This window comes from Aquarana catesbeiana, linkage group LG08 (genome assembly GCF_042186555.1).
Source record: "Aquarana catesbeiana isolate 2022-GZ linkage group LG08, ASM4218655v1, whole genome shotgun sequence".
In the NCBI taxonomy this organism is placed as follows: domain Eukaryota; kingdom Metazoa; phylum Chordata; class Amphibia; order Anura; family Ranidae; genus Aquarana; species Aquarana catesbeiana.
The window spans coordinates 166159776-166182669 of NC_133331.1; the positions used below are offsets into that span (position 1 = coordinate 166159776).

A 22894-nucleotide genomic window follows, 5' to 3' on the forward strand; every position below is an offset into this window, starting at 1 on the left:
ATGGGGCAGGCATCCCTATTGGAATATTTCCCCTTTATTCTGTTCTGTAACAACTGACACATTTTGAATTTCCCATCGCATTGAGTCCCAGGGAAAATAGTCACAATGACAAATAGAGAGGGTGAATCTTCTCCGCAGCAACACAGACAACACTAAAAACCTGTACACAATCTGGCTATCAGTGGCACTTACAAAAGATAATGTAGATTAAAAGCCAGCACACCAAAATACAGTATACATTTCTGAGTGCTGTATTGGCCATGGCAGTGCCATGTGCATATCCTGATAGGGATTGTTTCAGGTGGACCTGGTTGGACAATTTATGTATGTGTATAAATGTGTTGTAGTTACACTTAAAAGAGTAATGCCCTGTACACACAACCGGTTTTGCCGTCGGAAAAAATGCTAAAGGTTTTTCCGACAGAATTCCACTCAAGGTGTCTTGCATACACACGGTCACACCAAATTCCGACCGTCAAGAACGCGGTGACATACAACACATACCACAGGACAACACATACGACGTCTCGTACTTGCTTCAGAGCATGTGTCATTTTTGGTAAGTCGGAACAGCATACAGACGAGCGGTTTTCCCGATAGGAATTTGTTCCGTCGGAAAAATATAGAACATGTTCTCTATCTAAGTCCGTCTGAATTTTTGACGTAAAAAGTCCGCTCCCATCGGACTTTTTCTGTCGGAAATTCCGACCGTGTGTACGGGGCATAAGAGTTAAAAAGGTAAGAGTACTATTACACCCCTGAGGTCTCCCCTGCCCTCCACTTAACCTAACAGAGCACAGATCATGTTGTAACAGCCAGGAATGTGTGTAAAAACCCCTCTCTGCTGTGGATGTAAGTACTATGTCCATAGCAGTGAAATTACAAGTCTGCATGTATGAATGACTAAAGTGTCACCATATACAGCAACAGTATATTTAAAAAATACCTACCTTTGAGGGTCCATGCACTCTAGGCTTAAAAAAACACCAATTCTTTTGGCAGACAAAAAAAGTAGTTTTTGTACAGGTGTTTAGTAACGTTTAGGAGCATTTAGCATTTTTTGCTCTCAAAATTGCAAGACAGAAGGATTTTTTTCTGCCTCTAAACTCTGAGCTTAAAATATGCTTCTAAACATCCTAATGTGCATGGACACATAGGATAACATTAGCTGCTTCTACAGGCACAGTGCTAAACTCCTATAGAAGCAGCATTTTTTTAAGCCAGTGTCCATGGACCCTTATTGTTAATAGACTCCAATGAAAAAAGAGCATCCAAGAGGTGTTGGGACTTTGATATGCATTTGAACAAGGGAGTGAGAGAACAAAAAACATTTGAAGAGCCCAAGTTACACTTCCCACAACAGACAAGGCTACCATTCAGTGGGTACTCCAGCAGGTTACCAGAAAAAGATGTTTTTGACAAGACATGTGTGGTTCGTTTCGTTCCGAATTAATATTCGGATACATTTTTCATTATTCGGAGATTCGGATATATCCGAATACCCAAATTACAATATAAATGAATTTTACTGAATGCTCCGAATAAGGTAATGAAATTTGTTCGAATTTCATAAATTCAGACTGAAATTCGAATTGAATTTTACATTGAACTCCAGTCAAATTCTCACTTCACATATTGCTGAAATCAAAGACTGTGTGTGTTATTAGAGTACCATTTCAAAATAATGCTGCTTTTGTTATGCCAAAGGTGATTTAAAGAGTCATTGTAATCATTTGATGAAGATTTTTCTTTTGTTTGTTCACTTTTCTGCATTCGAATCGAAAACAATATAACATTTTCGTTTAGACCGATTCGAAAATTTATCGATTTGAAAATCGGTAAATTTGAAGAAAATTCTAAAATTCCGAATACATAGTAGGTGAGGTTGAAAAAAGACACAAGTCCATCATTCCAACCTATGTGTATGATTATACAGTAGTTGCCCACCCCCATTCCGAAAACGAATTCCGAAAACAAATTGAACGAATCAGCCGAATTTAACTAACCAAAATAACTAGATTAAGGAATCAAAATGAAGGGGGGTGGGGGGGGGGCTTTGACCCCCAAAATGCCTTGGCTGCCTTTTAACACAATATCAGTAAATTAATTTGGTCTGGCACTCCTTCCATATATGCACGTCTTTTTTAGAGGTCGACCGATATATCGGCCGGCCGATATATCGGCCGATATTTGGCTTTTTTTACTTAATCGGCATCGGCCGATTGTGCTGATAAAAAAAGCCGATTATAACTTCAGCGGGACTTGCAAATGACTTCTGTAATAGAAGTCAATTGCAAGCTGTTTGAAGTTTGTTTTCTCTCCTCCTCTGGGCAGCCTGCCAAGTCTGATAAGAAGATACATTTGTATCTCTTCGGGTTCTTTTTATCAATAGACTGAACTATGTGTGGAGAAGTTCTCAGTTTAACCATTTAAAGACTAAATCTTTTTTGACATTTGTTGCTTACAAGTAAAAATCCTGTATTTTCTGCTAGAAAATCAATTGGAACCCCCAAACATTATAAAAATTTTTTTAGCAGAGACCCTAGGGAATACAATAGCGGTTGTTGCAATATTTTATGTCACACGGTATTTGCGCAGCGGTCTTTCAAACGCAATTTTTTTTTTTAAAAAATACACTAATTAAAAAAAAAAAATAGTAAAGTTAGCCCATTTTTTTTTTTTTCATCCAAAAGTTTTGATTACCTGTTTTTGTGTATTTAATATTTAAGATATAGTTATTTTTTTTTTATCTAAATTCTACATACAAGTGAACTGATTGGAGGTTTGTTTTGTTCAATAAATGTTTAAATGTAAAAAATTTTCTGTATCACTTATTACTTAAGATTGCTTTCACACTGCAGCGGGCATGCGTTGACGGTAAAACGCTGTTAGTTTTAGTGGCGCTTTACCGTCATTTTAGCGGCGCTATTCGGCTGCTAGCGGGGCGCTTATAACCCAGCTAGCGGCCGAGGAAGGGGTTAAATGCGCCCCTGAAGTGCTGCCAAAACGCTATGCAGGTGCTTCGGCAGCGGTGCGCATTCATTTCAAAGGGCAGGAGTGGTGGTATGCACCGCTCCAAAGATGCCGCTTGCAGAACTTTTTTTTACATCCTGCCAGCGCATCGCCTCAGTGTGACAGCACTCAGGGATATCACACTGAGACTGCAGGGGAGCCGTTTTACTGGCACTTTACAGGCGCTATTTTTAGCCCAAAAGCGCCTAAAAAAACGCCCCATTGTGAAAGGGGTCTAACTGTTAGATTTTATGAGATGAAGGGGGAAAAAGAAAAAAAAAAAAAAATCGGCCTAATATATTGGCCCAAAAAAATCGGCATCATATATCGGCCATCGGCCACCGCGATTTCTAAATATCGGCATCGGCATCGGCCAGAGAAAAACCCATATCGGTCGACCTCTAGTCTTTTTCTCCACTCAGTTGGCTCTCCCTAGGCAAGGCCTGCCCAAGAAGAAAGAACATTCCTGAAGAATAAAGTCTTGAGTCTGTAGAGAGAAGTGTTCTGCAGTCTTCACTCTTGGGTACTCCGCTTAGTGTAGTGTTCTGGCAGATCACAATCTAAGAAATAGAAGTGGGGCTTATTGATGTAAGACTAGGATGAATTTTTACATTAGAAGTCAAATGATGAGTGAAGGGGGACTGAGTTATGTAAATTTGATGGATTCTTAAGCTGGTTAGTAAGGGAATAAAAAGCAACAATGGGTGACTGAGCTGTGTGAGTCATATGTACATACAGCCAAGACCACAAAGGCTACTGAACAGGCATCAGAATTTGTCATGACTGTGTCATTTCTGGCTGCCTTAAGCCAGGAAATAAGTGGTGACTGGATGATGTCCAAGCAAAGTTGGCTCCAGATGTCTGCAGATTAAGGAAATTGAAAGCAATGTAAAAGGAGTACCATTACCTTTTTGAAAGGTAATAAATATGAAAAATGTTACACATTACTTGCCATGCATACATTTTACATGATACGCTGTTTCTAAGACTTGACTTGCTTTTAAGGTACTCTGGGATCAAAAGTGAAAAATGCATATAGGGAACACAGCTGCTCAGGTTTTCAATTTTTTTATTCAGACATAGCTATTGTGCACTGGTCTATCCAACACCAGATGTTGGGGATCTGGTAATTTGCCTTTTTTTTACCAGTATTCAGAGCAGGCGACTCAACACACCTTATATAGACTCCTTGCTGTCTTGCAAACACAAAAAGCTCTCTATATAATGGTGACAGTATTCAAAACATATAGCAGAGAGAGGGGTAGCTACCAGTCCTGGACTGGCCATTGGGCACACCGGGCATTTGTCCGGTGGGCCAGGGTCACTGGGCCACATGTCCCAGGGCCAGCACCCCTGTCATGCTAGTCAGAGCCAGGGAAGCTTCCTCTAGGCTCCTACTTGAATCTGATGTGCCCTATGAGAAAATACGAGGAGGAGCCTGGAAAGACGAACATCTCCTGCCCAGGCATTGAGCTGCGATGTATACACAGTCTGAGAGCTGTGTATGGAGGAAATGGCAGTGGCCTTTCTTCGATGACAGAAGAGTAAAGGATGGAGGGACGTGGAGGAGAATGATTATAGTAAGGTAGAGCAGGCATTGATAGAAAAGAATTATAGTGACCAGAGAGGGAAATGGTGGTGGATAGAAGGGAAGAAGAATGATTCAGAGAGAAGCGTGTCAAGGATGAAGGTAAAGGAGAATGTTCAGGGTGCAGAGCATGCATGAAACTTGCTGAATCCATAGTGCAGTTATTTTGTCCTGTGATTTTGAATATAAAAATATATGGCAAAAAATGTAATATTTATTGTGCTATTTGTTATTATTTTGAATTGTTCAGTAACGATGTAGCACTTTATATATTTGATATAATACTAAAGCGCTGAAGTGAAAATATAAAACTATAGACCATGTGAGAATAAATAGAGATAGAATAATAAATGCAAATAAAACTCCAAATATCCAGATACTACAGCTGCAATCAGTCAGTGACACCCCACTTGTAAATGAATATATAAATAAAGTGATGCGCTCGTAATATCTCAAGGATATTCTACTACTTCAATGTGCTGACAAGACACATCCTAAAGTGAATACATTGTTACAAACTTTTTCAAAACAAATGCAGTGATTCCACATACAAATATAAATACAATGTGTTTAAAACAATCTAGTGTGATTTCCTTATTGAAGATCTCCCGGGATGTAAATCCAAAATAATATAACACTGTTCTTGTGAATAGTGATGAAATAAAGTGAAAAAATATAAAATTATAAAAAATATAAAAATTATAATTATGTGAGTTCCAATACACCTCAATTCGAAGCAAAAATGATACCTCCTATACGTGTTAAAACAGGGCTTTGTGAGTCAAGATGAATCAGCAGTAGATAGGCTTAATCCCTTTCATCCGCCGGCTTGGACCATTTACTCTCCGCTTCTATTGCTTTCCCCCATATGAAATACAAAAGTGGGAAAAAAACATTGCGCACATATCATCTAGTACATGTATGTAGCAGAGACCCCAATAGATTCACTCACATGATGTTTGAATTATAGATCGCATTTCTCAAGTTTTATGGTCAGTTAATCACTCGCCTCTGTGCTCCTCCGCGCTGCTGCTATAAGGATCACTGCAGGCTGCACACTGACAAGAGCGTCACAGGCTCCTTCTCCCCACGCGTATCGTCACTGGGCATGTGACTTTTTCAAGGGGACTTTATATATTGCATTCATTCTTTCATTTATTATTATATATATATACGGTAAATAATTCCAAATGATTGATAAATTACAGTGACTGAAGCAGGCTAAATATAACTAAAAGACATTGAGAAACCGTCAGTTGTCATTATTCGTAATTTGGTTTAAAAAAAAAATATGAGCTGCTCAGTCCAAAATGCCCGGGCCTATTTTTTCTTAGTCCAGGCCGGATAGCGACCCAACACAGATTTTAGTACTTAGGCACGCTCTGTGAAGTGTGAAATTCGGTAGTGGCTTACATGGAACTCAGGAAAACTAAATGAGCCTTCTGAATTTAGTACAGGAGCAACATTTCCTTGATAGCCTTAGCAGCTCACTGATTGATTTTACTTTTGTTTGGACTGACTTTTTAATCTTACCCTCATGTAATTTCCCCTTCCCTTTTCATTTAACAGCACAGCACCTTCTGTAGCAGACATCGTATTTATTGGTAAAAGGGTGGCATGTAAAGTTTAGACATCTGTGCATTTTCTAAAGCCTGAGCTGCTATTGGGTGAAGAGAATACACCTTCTTCCCACATACCGGGTTTTTATTTCAATTCTTTTTTTTTTTGCCCAAGTCAACATTCCATTTCTTTCACAATACAATGACTTAGAAAAACATTGCTAATCCATCTGCTACACTCAGTTTCTCCACAGTCCAGACCCCCTCCGCGCACGCTGCATGCATGAGAGCTCTTTGCTACAGAAATCTATAGTGTAAATGTGCCTGTGTTCAACCTAATTCATTTCATTACCTTTTGAAAAATATGTTGGTGTATTTTTTATCTCTTTACTTGACCATGAAATGGTTAACTGGAGTACTTACTATAGAAGAGGTTTAGCAAGATGCTGGCATTGAGGTTAGTTAATATGCTAGTTCATTGGAGTCTGAAGCTCTGATTAATGGTATTATTAAATAATAAGGCCTTACAAATGAAAGAGTATCGATATACTGACACAATGGGGAGAATCAGAGTTCAGGCTCTCTTTCATGGACCCTCAAACATGATTTACACTATAAGGTGTACTGCTGCTCTGCCACCAGTTCTAGGACAAGGTCCACCATTGCTCAGGATGGAGATTCCAAACTGTGCCCTCTGGACAGAGCTACTAGCAGTACATGTAGTGCACCAAAGCAAGTGTATTGGCTGCAGTATACACTAGTATTACTGTTTATATTGTGCTCATTGTGATTGATCATCACAGTGATCACAAGGTGCATGCACATACAGTGCATCTCCCCAAACACACCACTTTCGCATGTGGGGAGAAGTGCTCTATGCACATATGTGGGTAAACACCAATGCAAAAGCTATGAGCGGATACCCCAGCTTGGCCGTGTTCAGACATGCACTTGAATTGGTGGCTGTATGTGGAACATTTGGTTCTCCTGGGTGCCAGAAAGCACTGGGGATTTTACTCCTTTAGCATATAGAAGCTGCTAAGTGTGTGTGTGTGTGTGTGTGTATGAAGCCTTTATTAATTATAGAGGTTGAAAGAATAGTGTCTCCAAAGCTATAACAGTGATATCAAGCCTCAAGTGTCCATGGGCAAATTGCAGTGCATTGCACTGTTCACTTTAAAAAAAAAAAAAAACTTTATTGAAATGACACACAATGACATTTCATTAAATTCTATTGGCTGCCGTGCATTGTGAGGAGGTGGATTGCCTCACAATGTGGTAAAAAAATGTATGGAGTACAGCCTGTTGTACTTTTTTTAGTGCACACCACCTCAACATGGTGGGGGGTAAACCAACCAGGCAGGAAACAAGGCATTTTGTCTAGTCTTGCAGTAGGACGGCACTAAAATAGATGCCCAATGCAGTCCTACTGCACCTGGTGTGAACGTAGTCTAAGGGCTAGTTCACACTGGAATGTGTGTTTTGCAAATAGTGATGCAAGTACTACTTTTTCAGATTGCATCACATCTAACTGCATGGTACTGTGGTACCATGTTTATTGGTGGCTGCAAATGTGTTGTGTTTGCATTATGCGTTTGAGGTGCCATGGGTACCTGTGTGTTTCTTGCAAGGTCATCACGTCCACATGTGGTGCAGGAAGCACCAGAATGTGCCTTTCTTGCACCATGTTCCAATGGGAATTGGTTCTAAAAGAGTGTTGTCTGTGGCAGGAGATACCTTGAAAAACAGCCAGTGAGTAGTGTCAGCACCAGCAGCAAGTATACACAGGAGCCAGAACCACTCACTGCAGTTTATTTTCTGATGGGAATACAGAGAAGAAGACCCCGAGGGAAAGAGCACAGGTGGAGGAGTCATTATATAGAGAAGGAATGGGCTAGAGTAATAGATCGTTCAGGCAAGGGGGTGGAGCTGATGATGTTACAGGGTCATCAGAGACAGTTTTAATGGAAAAGGACTGATACAAATGAAGGGGGGATAGTGAGTCCACACAGACATGAGGGGGGCATATGAATAGGATAGAAAGAGATAGAAAGAGTTAATGTAAAACAGGCTGGATAGAAAAGCAGGTGTCCATTTACAGCAACCACTATCCAGGCAAGCAGAGGAGCAAGCAATCCTGTGTATCTAATGATGCCTTTCCTGAGGCTAACCCCACATGCCCTGCTTTCCTCACTCTGCTAGCACGGCACTACACTGCAATACATCCATTTGTGTATTTTGTGCTGCCGTGTCAGGACCCATAGCCGACTGCGCCCAACTCCCCAGGATTAAATTACTGGGTCTTGGGCAACCACCCTTTCTGCCCCATCCTTGTCCTGGCCCTGTCTGCAGCTCATCCTTTCTCTACCCTTCTTAGTGAAATCACCTGGGCCTCTTCAGTCATTATTTCTGTAGGGTTTGTTGAAATGTCAGGTCAGAAATGTCCTATAATAACGATTTTAGGAGTAGAATGTACATTATAAAATAAAGGGTCTCCTTTTATATATATTTTAGAATAAGAGTCTATAAGGCTGGGTGTGGCTCGCAACAGGGGGTCCAATGCGTCCCTGTTCTCTTCGACTCAGTTTCAGGTCGGAATTCAGGCAAAAATTCAGACCTGATACTGAGCCAAAGATGCACAGGACCCTTCTGCTGTGCGCTCTGCACCGCCCCGGAGATGAGTGAACCGGCTCTATTGAGAGCCGGTCACACTCTCCTGTCATGCAAATTGGATGCGGGGAAAACCGCATCCAATTTGCATAAGTGTGAAGCCAGGCTTATGTTGCGTCTTTTAATCTCAGAATTCTGACTTTAAAAAACTTAGAATTCCATTCATTGTTCTGTAGTTTCTGTAGAGGCTGCTCATGGCAAATGATCTGGAATATAACCAGACATGCACTCTGTTTTTCTGACTTCTTCATTAAGGCCCCTTTCATACGGGGTGGACTGCAGCTGTGATCCACTTGCTCAGCAGGGGATCTCTCCGCTGGTCCCCGCTGAGCAGGCAGATGACAGGTCCATGTCCTCTCTGCTAATGCAGAGCAGACACAGACCACTCTCCTCTATGGGTGGCCAGATGTAAACAGACCGGCTGTCTGTTTACATCCGACGGCCATCCGATCCACTGGATGAAATGGGAATGGATCCACATCCGTCTCTTTTTGGCGGATCGGATGTAGCAGGGTGTAAATGAACACATGTCCGTTTACACTCGCCGCTCCATAGAGGAGAATGGAGGTTCCAATTGGGTCCATCTGCAAAACAGACAGGTGGACCCGATTGGATTGTCCGTGTGAAAGGGGTCTAAAGGATAAGTTCACCTTTTATAATATGTTACATGTTACACCCATATTCAAGGTGTAACATGTAACATGTTACAAATCCACTGGCTCCCGCACCCCCGTCCAGGTTCCCCGTGGTGACAGGCATCTGGGGATCTTCTACCCCTGCCCCACCTGGGCACATCATTCATTCACAGAGTTCTCTGAATAGAAAACTAAAAGGTCCAGCAGCCTTTGCAGCTGTCGGCTTGTAGTTTTCAGTGACTTACCACAGCGCTGTAGTAGTTCATTGACGCTTCCTGTCAGTATGTAACTGCTTGGCCATATGATGTACAGCCAGACAGCTTACACACAGTCTGTAAGAGCCCTTCATTGCACCCATGATCTGCTGATCATAGGTGCAATGCTTTCCAGGCTCCCAATAAAAAAAATAATGAATACATATTTTTTTACCTGCAAAAAGATGTGCATTAATTATTTTTTTTTAAAAGGTGAACTTATCCTTAAAGCCCGAGTAAATTAAAAAAAAAAAAAAAAGAGGCAGAAACATTGAATAGGGCACATCAATCTTAACCCCTTCCTGCCGACTGGTTCTTCCTGCCCATTAAGGGTTCTAAAAGCCGGGAGGGGGAGGTGGGCATTCGGGTCATGTGACCGCTGAGATTGGCTGTCACATCGGTCACATGATCGGAAAGCTCCTAGTCGCTATTATGCATTGGGAGTAATCCGGGACCCGCCGGCTACCATACAGGGAGTGTACTCTTACCCCTGTAAGCTGTTTTAACAAGACCCCATATATGTGGCCCCTCTGCGTTAGGCCCACCCACCGAGTGGCTGCATATATGCGTGCAGGGTTAAGGTAGTGTAAAGCCTTCAGTATTTTTTAGCTTAACACATTGAACACTATAAATAAATAATTCCCAGTATTTGTAATGCCGCGTACACATGAGCGGACTTTACAGCAGACTTTATCCCACGGACTTTTCAACGGACTTTACGACGGACTTTACGAATGAACGGACTTGCCTACACACGATCAACCAAAGTCCGACGGATTCGTACGTGATGACATACAACTGGACTAAAACAAGGAAGTTCATAGCCAGTAGCCAATAGCTGCCCTAGCGTCGGTTTTTGTCCGTCAGACTAGCATACAGACGAGCGGACTTTTCGACTGGACTCAAGTCCTTTGAAAAGATTTGAAACATGTTTCATTTCTAGGTCCGTCAAACTTTTGGGGAAAAAAAGTCAGCTGGAGCCCACAGACGATCGAATTGTCCGACGGACTCCGGTCCGCCGAACCAAGTATGCTGTAAAATAGGGTTGTCCCGATACCACTTTTTTAGGACCGAGTACAAGTACCGATACTTTTTTTCAAGTACTCGCCAATACCGATTACCGATACTTTTTTTTAATGTCACGTGACAGTGTTTTTTTTTTTTTTTTTTTTTTTTAGGGTGGGGGCTAGGGTAGGGGGTGAACGGTTTCTGTGTTTCTGTGTGGTTTTTTTTTATTTACATTCATTATTTTTTTACAATCATTTTTTTTTATTCTTTATTGCAATATGTGTGTTTTTTTTTTTTTATCAGCCCTGTTGGGGGGCTTTAGTGAGACATCAGGGGTCTTAACAGACCTCTGATATATCCCCTTTGAGACAGAGAAAGAGACCGAAGATAGAGATTCCCCAGTCCCTTTCTCTGCAGCCTCAGCTGCACTGAGAATGAATGGAGAGAAGACAGCGGCTCCTCTCCATTCATAAACTGACACATCGTAATCACAGGAGATTACAATGTTTCAGTTATGTGAATAGACAGAGTCAGCTGACTCTGTCCATTCACGCAGCGGAGAGGGGGACAGCGGAGGAGGACAGAGCAACAGAGGGGGACAGAGGAGGAGGACAGTGTAACGGAGGAGGACAGAACAACGGAGGGTGACAGCGGAGGGGGTCAGAACAACAGAGGGGGACAGAGGAGGAGGACAGTGTAACGGAGGAGGACAGAACAACGGAGGGTGACAGCGGAACGCCGGAATGGAGGGGGACAGAGCAACAGAGGGGAACAGCATAGGGGGACAGAGGAACGGAGGGGGCATGGAGGAGGATGAGGTGACAGTCAGCGGTGATCGCGTGTGGGGGAGTTACAAGCACCGATCACCGCTGTATGTCACTAAAGCCGCTGGGGGAGAAGCTTGTAACTCCCCCACGCGCTGATCACCGCTGACTGTCATAGTATCGGCGGAAGCATCGGGAGCATTTGCCCGAGTACAAGTACTTGGGCAAATGCTCGGTATCGGTGCCGATACCGATACTAGTATCGGTATCGGGACAACCCTACCGTAAAGTCCGGTCGTATGTACGCAGCATTAGAATTTGTTCCCAAGCACTTAGTTCACACCTAGGCGTTTTTGGGAGTTTTTCTGCTGTAAGCCTCAGCTCTAAAAATGCCCAACAAGCAAAATCCCATTAATTTTTAATTGGCCCCTGTTCACATCTGAGCGTTCTGTCACCTGAAGCAAAACACCTGTTGCTCAAAAAAGTACAGGAGATTCTTTTTTGGCAGATTACAGGCGTTTTACTGCTTTTGCATTGGTGACCTTTTAACCCTGAAAACGCCTGTACAAAAATGCTGCAAAACCGCAAAAATGCAGAAAAAACGCTGAAAAAAACCCTCGAAAAATGCCTGTAAAATAGCAACGCCTAGATGTGAACAGAGCCTCAGTGCTGCTCCTGTGAACTTCAGGTCTTTACAGGAAAGAGCTAACAATGGACAGTGAATTCAGTGCCCACTACACCACCAGCACCAATCTGAGTATAATATAAATTAAATAATCTTTAATGAATTAAAAACAAAGTGGCAGCACACATAAGTATATAGCCCTTTTCACAACATGGCCATAAGTAATAGAAATGCAAAATGTATAGCACTGCCGCTTGCCGATTCATGCAAGGACATCAGCAACCAGGAAGCATAGAGAGGCTGTCAAATGCAGAGCAGAGCCGACCGGAAGTGATGTCAGTGCCAGGGGATGTATGGGCATGGCAGAGCCGCCCAGGTCCTTCGTTAAGCCTTGTTCACATCTGTGTAGTGCGCTTTAGAAGCATTGCGGTTTAGGTGCATTTTACATGTGTTTTAACAGAGATATGATTATAATCATTTTTCATTTTTCTATTATATCTTTGTTTTGGGTGTTTTCATGTGTTCACAAGCCTGAAGAAACAGAGACACACTCAGTTACTGTAGGAAAAAAATTACACAAACTACTATGTTAATTGAGTTTATTAGACAGTATCAAATTATATTTATATAATATATCACATTTAGTCTTGTGCATTGCACATGCCTGTAACTTTTTAGGTGTCGCTTCAGATAGATGTAGGAAAGGTGTGACAAAGGCCCCATCAGTATAAAATTCAGATCATCACCGAAAGGTCATAATACCCCATGGGTGTATTTAAATAAAAAACTTGCAGCACTATTTGTCCCGCAAAAGTGCATGTACATTGGTTTCCTGTGAATAATAGTAAAATGAAATGTTATTAGACTATTTTCACATCAGGTTGAACGTTATCCATTTATAAAAAAGAATGGTTTGGGAAAATACTGCATTAGGGCCACTAGATAGAGCTGACCATCATACTAAATATTTAGTTCCTATAATCATCAGCTCCATCTGGAGGCTGTAATGCAGTATTATCCTGATTCACACTATTCTGTATAAATAAATAACATTTGATCAAGAATAAAAATAGCCTAGTAACATTTGATCCCCCCCCCTCCCCCATTTGTATAGAATGAATGTACAAGCAAATCTATCGGACAAAAAGATTTGCAATTTTTTTTTTATAAATACACCTCTGTTTTTTTAATTGTGGTTTGGTCTAGGCTATTACATATGCTCAATACAACAGTACAGATGGTAGAAATGATGTCATCCACAGTAATCTGTAATAACCAAGTACTACACCATAGTTAAATAAGGATTCTGATTGGTTAATATTGACTAATATATTTTGCACATCATTGCTACTTGCACTATATTGCTGTACATGAATATGTGCAGTAATGAAAACCCCAGTCTACTTGCTAGCAAATATTATCAGGCGTTCACAACTGATTAAACGTATGGGGTGTATTTAAATAAGTCTGAATTCAGCAGCATAATGTTGATAATCCTTCTCAATGTACCTGTCCATGAGCAATGCCTAATGTGCCCAAATGCTGGGCTGCAAAACACTTTTCTAAGAAGTTCAAGTGAACCAAAACAATCTGTTTGCATTATGACTGAGGCAAGGGCATTCTCTGGATCAATATAAAATACCACAATGGAACAAAGAATGTCCGGACTTCAGAAATGCTCATTTTTATTAATAGCATAAGCTGACCTGCTGTATTAATAGATTTGACTTTTTCCAAAATATCAGTTCCACTCACTTTCCTAACAAACAACTATGATACTAGACAAACAGAATCTAACTCCCAGGTGCCCAACCTGAAGCTGTAATTACAATGAACTCTAGCAGTGTCAGATAACACATCCCCACTCTCTGTTTCAATGGTTTTTATTAATTGTTTTCGTAAAACAAATCGAACAGTTGGTAGAGCAGTGAACAATCCTCGCTTGCTCCAAGAGTGTCAGATAAACAAATATACAAACAAATGTGGGGCTTAATAAAGATTGATGAAGACCCGATACACAGCAGGTTAGGTCTGCTATGTGGCCCCCCAATACATTTTAACTAGAATATAAGGCAGGACAGTAACCAGTACTGAGATACTGGTAGAACGTTTGAACTACATGTACTCTAGGATGCTATCGTTCTACCAGCCACCTAGTGTGTTGTGTGCATGCAAGACAACATGGTCCCTGATACACATCATTGTTAAGGTAAAAACCTCAGCAAGTTAGTCCAGGTGGCATAATTATGTAATAAGTAAGATTCTTTCAGCAATCATTTATTATAACTGTCCCCTTTAGGGGACCCTATTCCCAACGATATACCCAGGAGTGTCTGGGTTAACCAAAGAGAAGAGAAGTGAGGAAAACATAGAAACATGATACCATAGGTAAGCATGAAATAAAGAAATGAAAGTAAAGAAGGAAAGAGAGAAGAGAGAAGGGTGAATCTATCTGGGAATCTGTAGTCAGTCGTCCAAGTGAACAGCTTTACGAATCAGGGACCTGTTAGTATGCAAGCCAGGAGGACCATATTTTCTTGAAAAGAGGTTCTTTTTTCGTTCAACATGAACTAGGTTAGTTTGCGTTTCATCAATGCTATGATCGGAGAGGCGCTCTGGTACCAGGTACCACCTGGCATATGCTTTATATCCCGCCTCAATCGGAGCAACATTGAGGATGTCTTTGTGGATTTGAGCGCTCCATTTGCGCCAGCCTCTGCCTCAGGGCTTATTTCCAGATCCCTCTCCCATGCCACCTGATATGATAGCCTGGTAAGAGGGATAGTAAACTGTTTATAGAGCATGGAGATTCCCCCCCCCAGAGGGCAGCATCCTGCAAGCACCTGTTTTCAAACACATATGCCCAGTCTCTGACTGAACACCTCTAGTATGTCTGCAGACTCTGGCCATCTCCTGCAGGGTATCTGTAATTTTTGAAGGTCTTCTGTAGATTAAGGTCCATTGTGCATTCAGGAATAAATGCCTTGAATGCAGGTCTTCTACGTTCCATGCATTCATTCCTGAACACACAGAGTCCTAAAAGTGGGTACCACTCGATACAGCATTCAACCCCATCCAGCCACAGCTTCTTGCCATAGACTTTGACTGACAAAAGGCAGTAGGGTTGAATGCTGCACTTGTCCTTCCTAGTGCACCAAAATGCTGTGAGGGACACCCTGCAGCTAGACAGCCATGTGTGCAAGAGGCCTTTCAGTACAAGTCACATTTACTGAAGAATATTAAATGCAAACCTTTAATGCTTAAAGGTATGCATTTAAAGTCCAGTTATACAGTACATTGATAATCACTCATCTAGCCTTTTATAAGCAGATACATATATTTGAGAGTATCTACCTAAATCAGCTCAGTGACTACCAGGCATTCATAATGATTTTAGGAGTGTGGATGATTTTTCTTTTTTATTTATATTCCCTCTAAATTAATCTTGTGATTTTAATTTAATATGTATATATATATATATAAAGTCAATTATTTGCAATCTCCCAAAGGCTGTAAGAAAAATTTTAACTGCAGTAAAGAATGATCTGTATCTATTATGTAATCTTGCAGCAAATGTCAGTTGCACAATACAAAAATTACACTCTCACAGTGTATGGTACATAACTGTATTCCAACAAGAAATTTCAATGACTTGCCAACATTAATGGGTTGGGGGATCTGTAAGCTTGGAAACTAGCTGGAACTTCATAAGTCTGGTTCCTTATTCTTTCTGGATCCATGAGTTCTCACTGCACTGTAAGTGGCTTGCAACGATCTGGCATATGGAGCTGCAGTAAAGCACTAGTGTAACTTATACACTGTATGGCCATTATTTTTTTAAGTGTTACTGGTTCACTGGATACTGATTGAAAAGTGAGAATGAAAAAACTAATAATTGAAATGTAAACTGCTGATTAGAGGAGTCTTTTGGTCTTATCACTGGCAAACAATTGATCAGGTTCCTTTATAGGAGACCCAAATTTAGGTCTTAACCAAAATTAGCATGTTTTGTCCACATATGATGCATGACTGATCATTGTTACGCTCTAGCAACTGACTGCAAACTTTGTAACAAATACAAATGAATAGGAGAGGATACACAGGTCACACAAGTGAATGAGTATGCATTGCTGCATGTGTTTACAGGTACCAACAACCAGTGTACCATGTTCTCATGCACAAATGTTTGGTTTCTGTGATACATACGATGTGCCATTCTCTTATGCCCAGACCTTTCTTACTACCATAACCAGTCACATCAGATCACTGCTGCCAACTGATAGCCGCCTCAACCCCCACAGAACATTACTTGCAGAGCTATGTAGAGCTCTTAGCTCCTGCTCAGGGCTCCCAGAAATCCTGTGACTCTGTTATGTGACCTCTAATATCACTTACAGTGTGGTCTAGGCCAGAGAGGTGTTTCTCCGTGAAGCTATACATTTAGGATAATGAGATCAACCCCTCAGAGCAGTAGTTATGGCACCAGGGCAGCTTCTAATAGAGCAGTCTCTTTCTGATAGGGCAATCTCTTCTTAAAAACACTCTTACATGTTGGTGACTATTTAACAGGCAGGTTTTTGCTTCCTCTTAGGTCCTGTTTAATATTATGCATGGCTGATGCAGATAGATCCAAGAAGAGATCTGTGTCTTTCTAGTCACTGGCACTGTTCACATCGTTGTAGTTATATTCAGTGTATTTTTTCAGCTTTTTGACAGAAACATACTTGCTTTAGAGTTGAATGTATCTACAAAACATCCCACATCACATTCATTTTACATGCATGTTAACACCGGGGGAAAGCTCTCTTCCTGTAAAACACGCAAAATGCTGTAAAATGCATTTGAAAACTTGTAAAAAAACATATGTGAAAACTTAATGCATTTTGAACTGCAAAAGCATGAACCAGCTTCATCTCTGCAGATTGGCATGTTCACAAAGTTTATAAATTAAATACACCCCTCCTTCCCCCGCCGCCACTCATATACAAAGTGCAGCACGCTTCACACATGTGCAGTAGAGAACAAGCTGTAAAGCTGCAAGGATTCATTGCGGTTTCCCTTACCCGAGATGGTGGCTCGGGTGAAGACACCGCTGAATTTGTGGACAGGTAAGTGTCCTAATATTAAAAGTCAACAGCTACAGTATTTTAATTTTTCCTGAAGGAGCCTGGAGCTCCGCTTTAAGTCACAAGAAAGTCTAAATTTCATTGTTTGACAAAAGTTGTGTAAGTCAACAAGGACAAAGTATAAGAAAATATAGGAAAATGTACTGGAAAAAGAATCAGTGGACAAGTACTGATAAAGACACACACATTTTGGATAGTGACATTGTCGTTCTCAAGAATGATCTGTTCATGTTAGCCATGTCCTGACCAAAGAACATGTAAAATAATTTTAATAGAGAATTTGTAAAGATGCATACAACTGGAAAAGGCTACATTTCTAAAGACCTATTAGTTTATCAATCCACAGAAAGCCATATTTCCTAAACCTAATTTAGGAAATATAGTACTATTGATATCCTCTCTGGACCATGCTGAGATTACAGCATGCAGTTATTAAAGTGTTGCTAAACCCACAACAGTAAAATCAGTCTGCATATGCAGCAAAGCATGCTTGTTATACTCACTGTGGAACCTAAGGGGTTAATCCTCCGCATTGTGTAAAAAGGCCATTTGATCCTGTCTTCTCTGATCCTCCCCTTCTTCTACAATCCCAACTCCATTTCCTGATGTGCAGAGCCTTTGGAGTCACTCTGCACATGCTCAGTTTGGTGTGTATTGCTAGAGAGTTATTTTTTTTCCTGGGAGGGTGCATGGGATCAGCACAGGTCCATCAGCACTATCCAGACAGAGGGTCAGGAGTCATGCAGCCTCATAGGACAGTCAGTGAAGAATGAAAACTCCTCCGACAAGCTATAACAAGCTGGACATTGATAGTAGTTAAAAGACGGCTATATACTGCTGATGAGAAAACGTATTTAGCTTTTTATATTTACTAAAATAATTGCATTCCCATGTTCTGTATACTGTGGGAGACCAGATATAGCGAATGCAGGGTCCTGGGTTTAGTAACACTTTAAACCCTGGTTCACATTGGTACAATTTGAAATGCGATTTGACATGTGAAATCGCATTTCAAATCTGCGTGAATTGCCGACAATGGCACCGTCCTAATCAGTGCAATGCTGCATTTGTGGCGCCACACCAATTTAAAAAAGTGGTTTCTGTACTACTGTTTGCGATTTCGGGCTCCAATTTACATTGACATCTGTACAGAAACCTGACATGCGGGAGTGAAATTGTGCGAGTTCAGCTGAACTCGCACAGCTTCATTCCCGCAGCTCAGTGTGAACCTGGGCTAAGGAAAAGAGTTTTGATGGCAGAGGACTGTAAACTTTCAATAGTATCTATTTATGTATCTACTATAAGGAAAAACTTTAAAGAGGAATTGTGTTTAAGAAAATACACCATGAAGGGAGCATTTGCTCTTTAAAAAAAAATCATTTCTGTACACCTCAGTTGTGCAAAAAGCCACATGGATATCTCACAATGTGTATGTAACAATGTTCTCTGAACATATGACACAAGAGTTGAAATTTGCAACATTGTGTTTGGAGGAAATAAATAACTGCACACCAAAACCTAATATGAACCACATCAGGGGATACTGCCTTGATGACTTAGCACTTAGCTTAATATTATAGAGGAAACAATGAAATCAAAGTTGTATGTATGAACATTTATGGGAGAAAATCAGAGTAATGGTGAGTCACCTGAAGCATGATAAAATCTAGATAATGCAACAAGACCCAAAACACAGGATTAAATAGACAAAACAGAATGTCTGAAACAGAAGTAAATTTGTCCCTTGCGATGGACAAGTCACCAAATTAGACCTCATTCCCAAGTGACATACTATGGCATAATCTGAGAACATCTGTCCATACAAAGAGCCCAGGAGATGTCAATAAGCTGATCAGCAGAAACTGGCCAGAAGTTTTTGCTATTGAAGAAGGTTCTATTTAAAAACAAGGGTTCAAAGGTCTGCATAGTCCACGCTGCCCCTTTTCCTGAGTCATCTTTATGGCCAAATTCTGATGGATATTTTATGAAGCCCTCCTGCAGACTGTGGCACCTGGCCCACCACCCAATAGCTGAGGAGGCTCTTAGCTAGGGCCTCTCAGATGCCAGCGAGCCTTGTATGCACCTGGCTCCAGAGTCCCTATATCAAATTCCTGGCCCACTCAGGCCCCATCACATGGAAAATGCTGATCAGCAGAGACCGGCTGGAAGTTTTTGCAGCTGAAGAAAGTTCTTAATTAAGGGTTCACATCTTGCTTAGACTTACATTTTTAAACAACTTTATCAATAAAGTTCACAGAAAAGCATATTCATTCTATTATTGTGACTTGCTGAATATCAAAGTGAATTTTGGAAGCCGTTCATGCAAGCATGAAGCAGATCAGCTGGATATTTTTAATACTTACAGAAATATATTCTTAGACTTGTTTAATAACTTATTTTTTATCTAAGGTTTCAGAAAAATTAAATAAAACATAAAGCACTGTGAAAAATATAAGATTGGCATAAAACAGCTGGGTCAAGTGGATTTTTACCTCTATCTTCTTGCCGTGTGCTTTATTTAATCTTGACAACTTGAAGCTATTTTGCACGTTCAAAATGTGTAACCCTTCCATTTATGCTCCCTTTGGGACCAATATGTTCAAGCCCATATTAGCTAACATATTATATTAGGCAAACAGCTGATCATTGAGACTTTCAGTAACATCACTGTTCATGTAGCAGAACATACATAGGAAATCCTTTTAACTGGTAAATCTCTTCCCTGGTAAACAAAAAAAATCATATTGCTGAATTTTATCAAATATTTATATCTTTTGAGTTTTATAATGACCTTCTCTGAGATAGGCTAGGAAATACATATTTAGAAACATTTCCATAACATTTTACATGAAATTCTTATTCAAATAATTGAGCATCTCATAGCAATGTGAAAAGTGGTGTAAAATTGGACATTTTCTGCTTAGGCCTCAATTCTCAAGCTCTAAATTCATTTACTGTTAAGTGTCAGTGGCATTAAATACTAGAATCGTGTGATAAAATATACTACTACTATGTGTATCTTTTAAACTGACAATATCTGTACGTTCCATATGCAGGTAACTGCAATACCTAGCAGAGGCAACCTGAAAAGACTGTTCAGTTGAAATGCCTCACATACATTCATAAAGGTCATGGGCATTCTTTGTTGCAAAGGAGAATCTTAAAGCAGGAAAACAATTAAGCATGGCTTAATTTATCTTAAATCGTTTTTACAAGTTCAAAGAATAGCACTCCTGAGAAAGTGTTGTAAATGACCTAATAATAACCTGGCCGCCAGCATGATTTTAACAAGGCATCATGGGTCAGCCAACTAAGAGAAAAAAAGCATATGTCATAATCCTGGCATGTTTTCCTGAATAAGTACATAGTCAACGCTTCTTGTTTTTTCTCTGTAATACAGACACTAGATTTTTCCATGTACAAATCCTGTAATTTTCTAAGGATCGTCTAAATATTGTCTTCAGTCTTTCTAGAAATGTCAGTTAAAATCCAACTAGAATAATTATATAATTTCAGATTTTTTTCAAAAGTTCTTATCCCATCCGGATAACTCATCTGGTGGATCTTCGGCTTCAGGCAGGAAAGTGTCAAAATAGCTGTGATCTGTGATTGACTTGATCTGTAGAAAAACAAAGTAATCACTTTAGTACATAATATTGGCTTGTTGTGTATACAGCCATTGATATTTTTTGGGGGGACAATACAGTTACATATAAAAGCCATAAATCAGCAACAGACCAGAGCTCTTCATAAGTGGGTTAATGGTTGCAGTTTTGGTAGACAAGAAGATATTTTACTAAATATTGCTACCTGTGTGATAATATTTGATTGACTTCTACATTAAGGTGTTGCATAGCTTAGCAATTCAACACTGTTTGAAGGAGGATATCGTTGTTATGGCAGCAGTTAGCTGCCATAACCCTGGTATCCCTGTCTTCAGCGGGCGGTCTGCTACAAGATAAAAGTGGTCTCTGCGGTGGATTCACCGCAAGATCACTTTTATTGGTGGCAGGAAAGGGGCCCCCCTCCCGTCGTGATCCGGTGCCCTCTGCTGCTTACTGGAGCCATCAGCAGAGGCGGAGGTGATCACGTCTGTTCTCCTTTCAGGGGGGTCACCCTAAATTCCATACCAGGCCCTTCAGGTCTGATATGGATATTAAGGGGAACCCCGGCCAAAATAAAAAAAAAATGGCGTGAGGCCCCCCTCAAAATCTATACCAGACCCTTCTGGGGAACCCCGCGCCAAAATAAAAAAAAAAAAACAGCATGGGGTCACCCTAAAAATCCATACCAGACCCTTATCCGAGCATGCAACCTGGCAGGCCGCAGGAAAAGAGGGGGGACAAGAGAGCGCCCCCCTCCTGAACCGTACCAGGCCACATGCCCTCAACATTGGAGGGTGCTTTGGGGTAGCCCCCAAAACACCTTGTCCCCATGTTGATGAGGACAAGGGCCTCATCCCCACAACCCTGGCCGGTGGTTGTGGGGGTCTGCGGGCGGGGGGGCTTATTGGAATCTGGAAGCCCCTTTTAACAAGTGGACCCCCAGATCCCAGCCCTCCCCCCTGTGTGAAATGGTAAGGGCCTACCATTTCACTAAAAAACTGTCAAAAATGTTAAAAATGACAAGAGACAGTTTTTGACAATTCCTTTGTTTAAATGCTTCTTCTTTTTTCTTTCTTCTATCTTCCTTTGGTTTCTTCCTTCATCTTCTTCTGGTTCTTCTGGTTCTTCTGGTTCTTCCTCCGGTGTTCTCGTCCGGAATCTTCCTCCGCGGTGTCAGCGTCTTCTTCCCTTCTTCTCCATGATGGCATGGAGGGAGGCTCCCGCTCTTCTCTTCATCTTCATCTTCTTCTCTTCATCTTCTTCTCTTCATCTTCTTTTCCGGCCGCTCCACATCCATGATGGCATGGAGGGAGGCTCCCGCTATGTGACGCTTCTCCTCTTCTGACAGTTCTTAAATAATGGGGGGGGCGGGGCCACCCGGTGACCCTGCCCCCCTCTGACGCACGGTGACTTGACGGGACTTCCCTGTGGCGTCATGGGGAATGCTGGTGTCAATCAAATCCAATGACGCAGGCGGGGCCGAGTCCGGCATTCGTACCTATGGACGCAAATGCTGGACTCAGAAGCGCACCCGCAAGGTAACCCCCAGGTGAGTGCTTCTCCTAGGGGGTTATCTGATGTGGGGAGGAGCCGCGAGAGCTGCCAGGGGACCCCAAAAATGGACAATCGAGGCCACACTGTGCAAAACGAGCTGCACAGTGGAGGTAAGTATGATATGTTTGTTATTTAAAAAAATTAAAAACGAGCCTTTACAATCATATTGAGCACATTACTAATATTGTAAAGGGATTCCAGAATCATAGAGTCTCTCGTAACTATGATTTGGCCCACAACAGGGACCCCAGGGGTACTCTATTTGTGGACATAGACCACTTTGTTTCCCACTGGTGAGGTAATCTCAAAGTTAGAGAACTCTCCAGAATGGAGAAGAGGTGGATATTTACCATCAAGAGTTACATTCCACACGGCTTACATGTCGATTGGGATGTTAACTGTTTTATAAATAATTCCTAGTCCTGCCTATTTTTATAACTTCAATCAAACAACCCATTTGTTCACCTCCTTTTTTAATTTATTTATTTATTTTT

At 41.2% G+C, this 22894-nt stretch overlaps 1 protein-coding gene across 2 annotated transcripts in view; it reads right to left on the reverse strand.

The window, feature by feature from the left end:
* Window positions 1–12700: 12700 nt before the first annotated feature.
* LOC141106160 (cGMP-dependent protein kinase 2-like) overlaps window positions 12701–22894 on the reverse strand; it is a 397387-nt gene continuing 387193 nt past the window's right edge. For both annotated transcript variants that reach the window (XM_073596694.1, XM_073596693.1), the window contains exon 19: window positions 12701–20860. In XM_073596694.1, coding sequence (XP_073452795.1) covers window positions 20765–20860 — 96 coding nt within the window. In that variant the 3' untranslated portion in view covers window positions 12701–20764. The remainder of the gene's footprint in view (window positions 20861–22894) is intronic.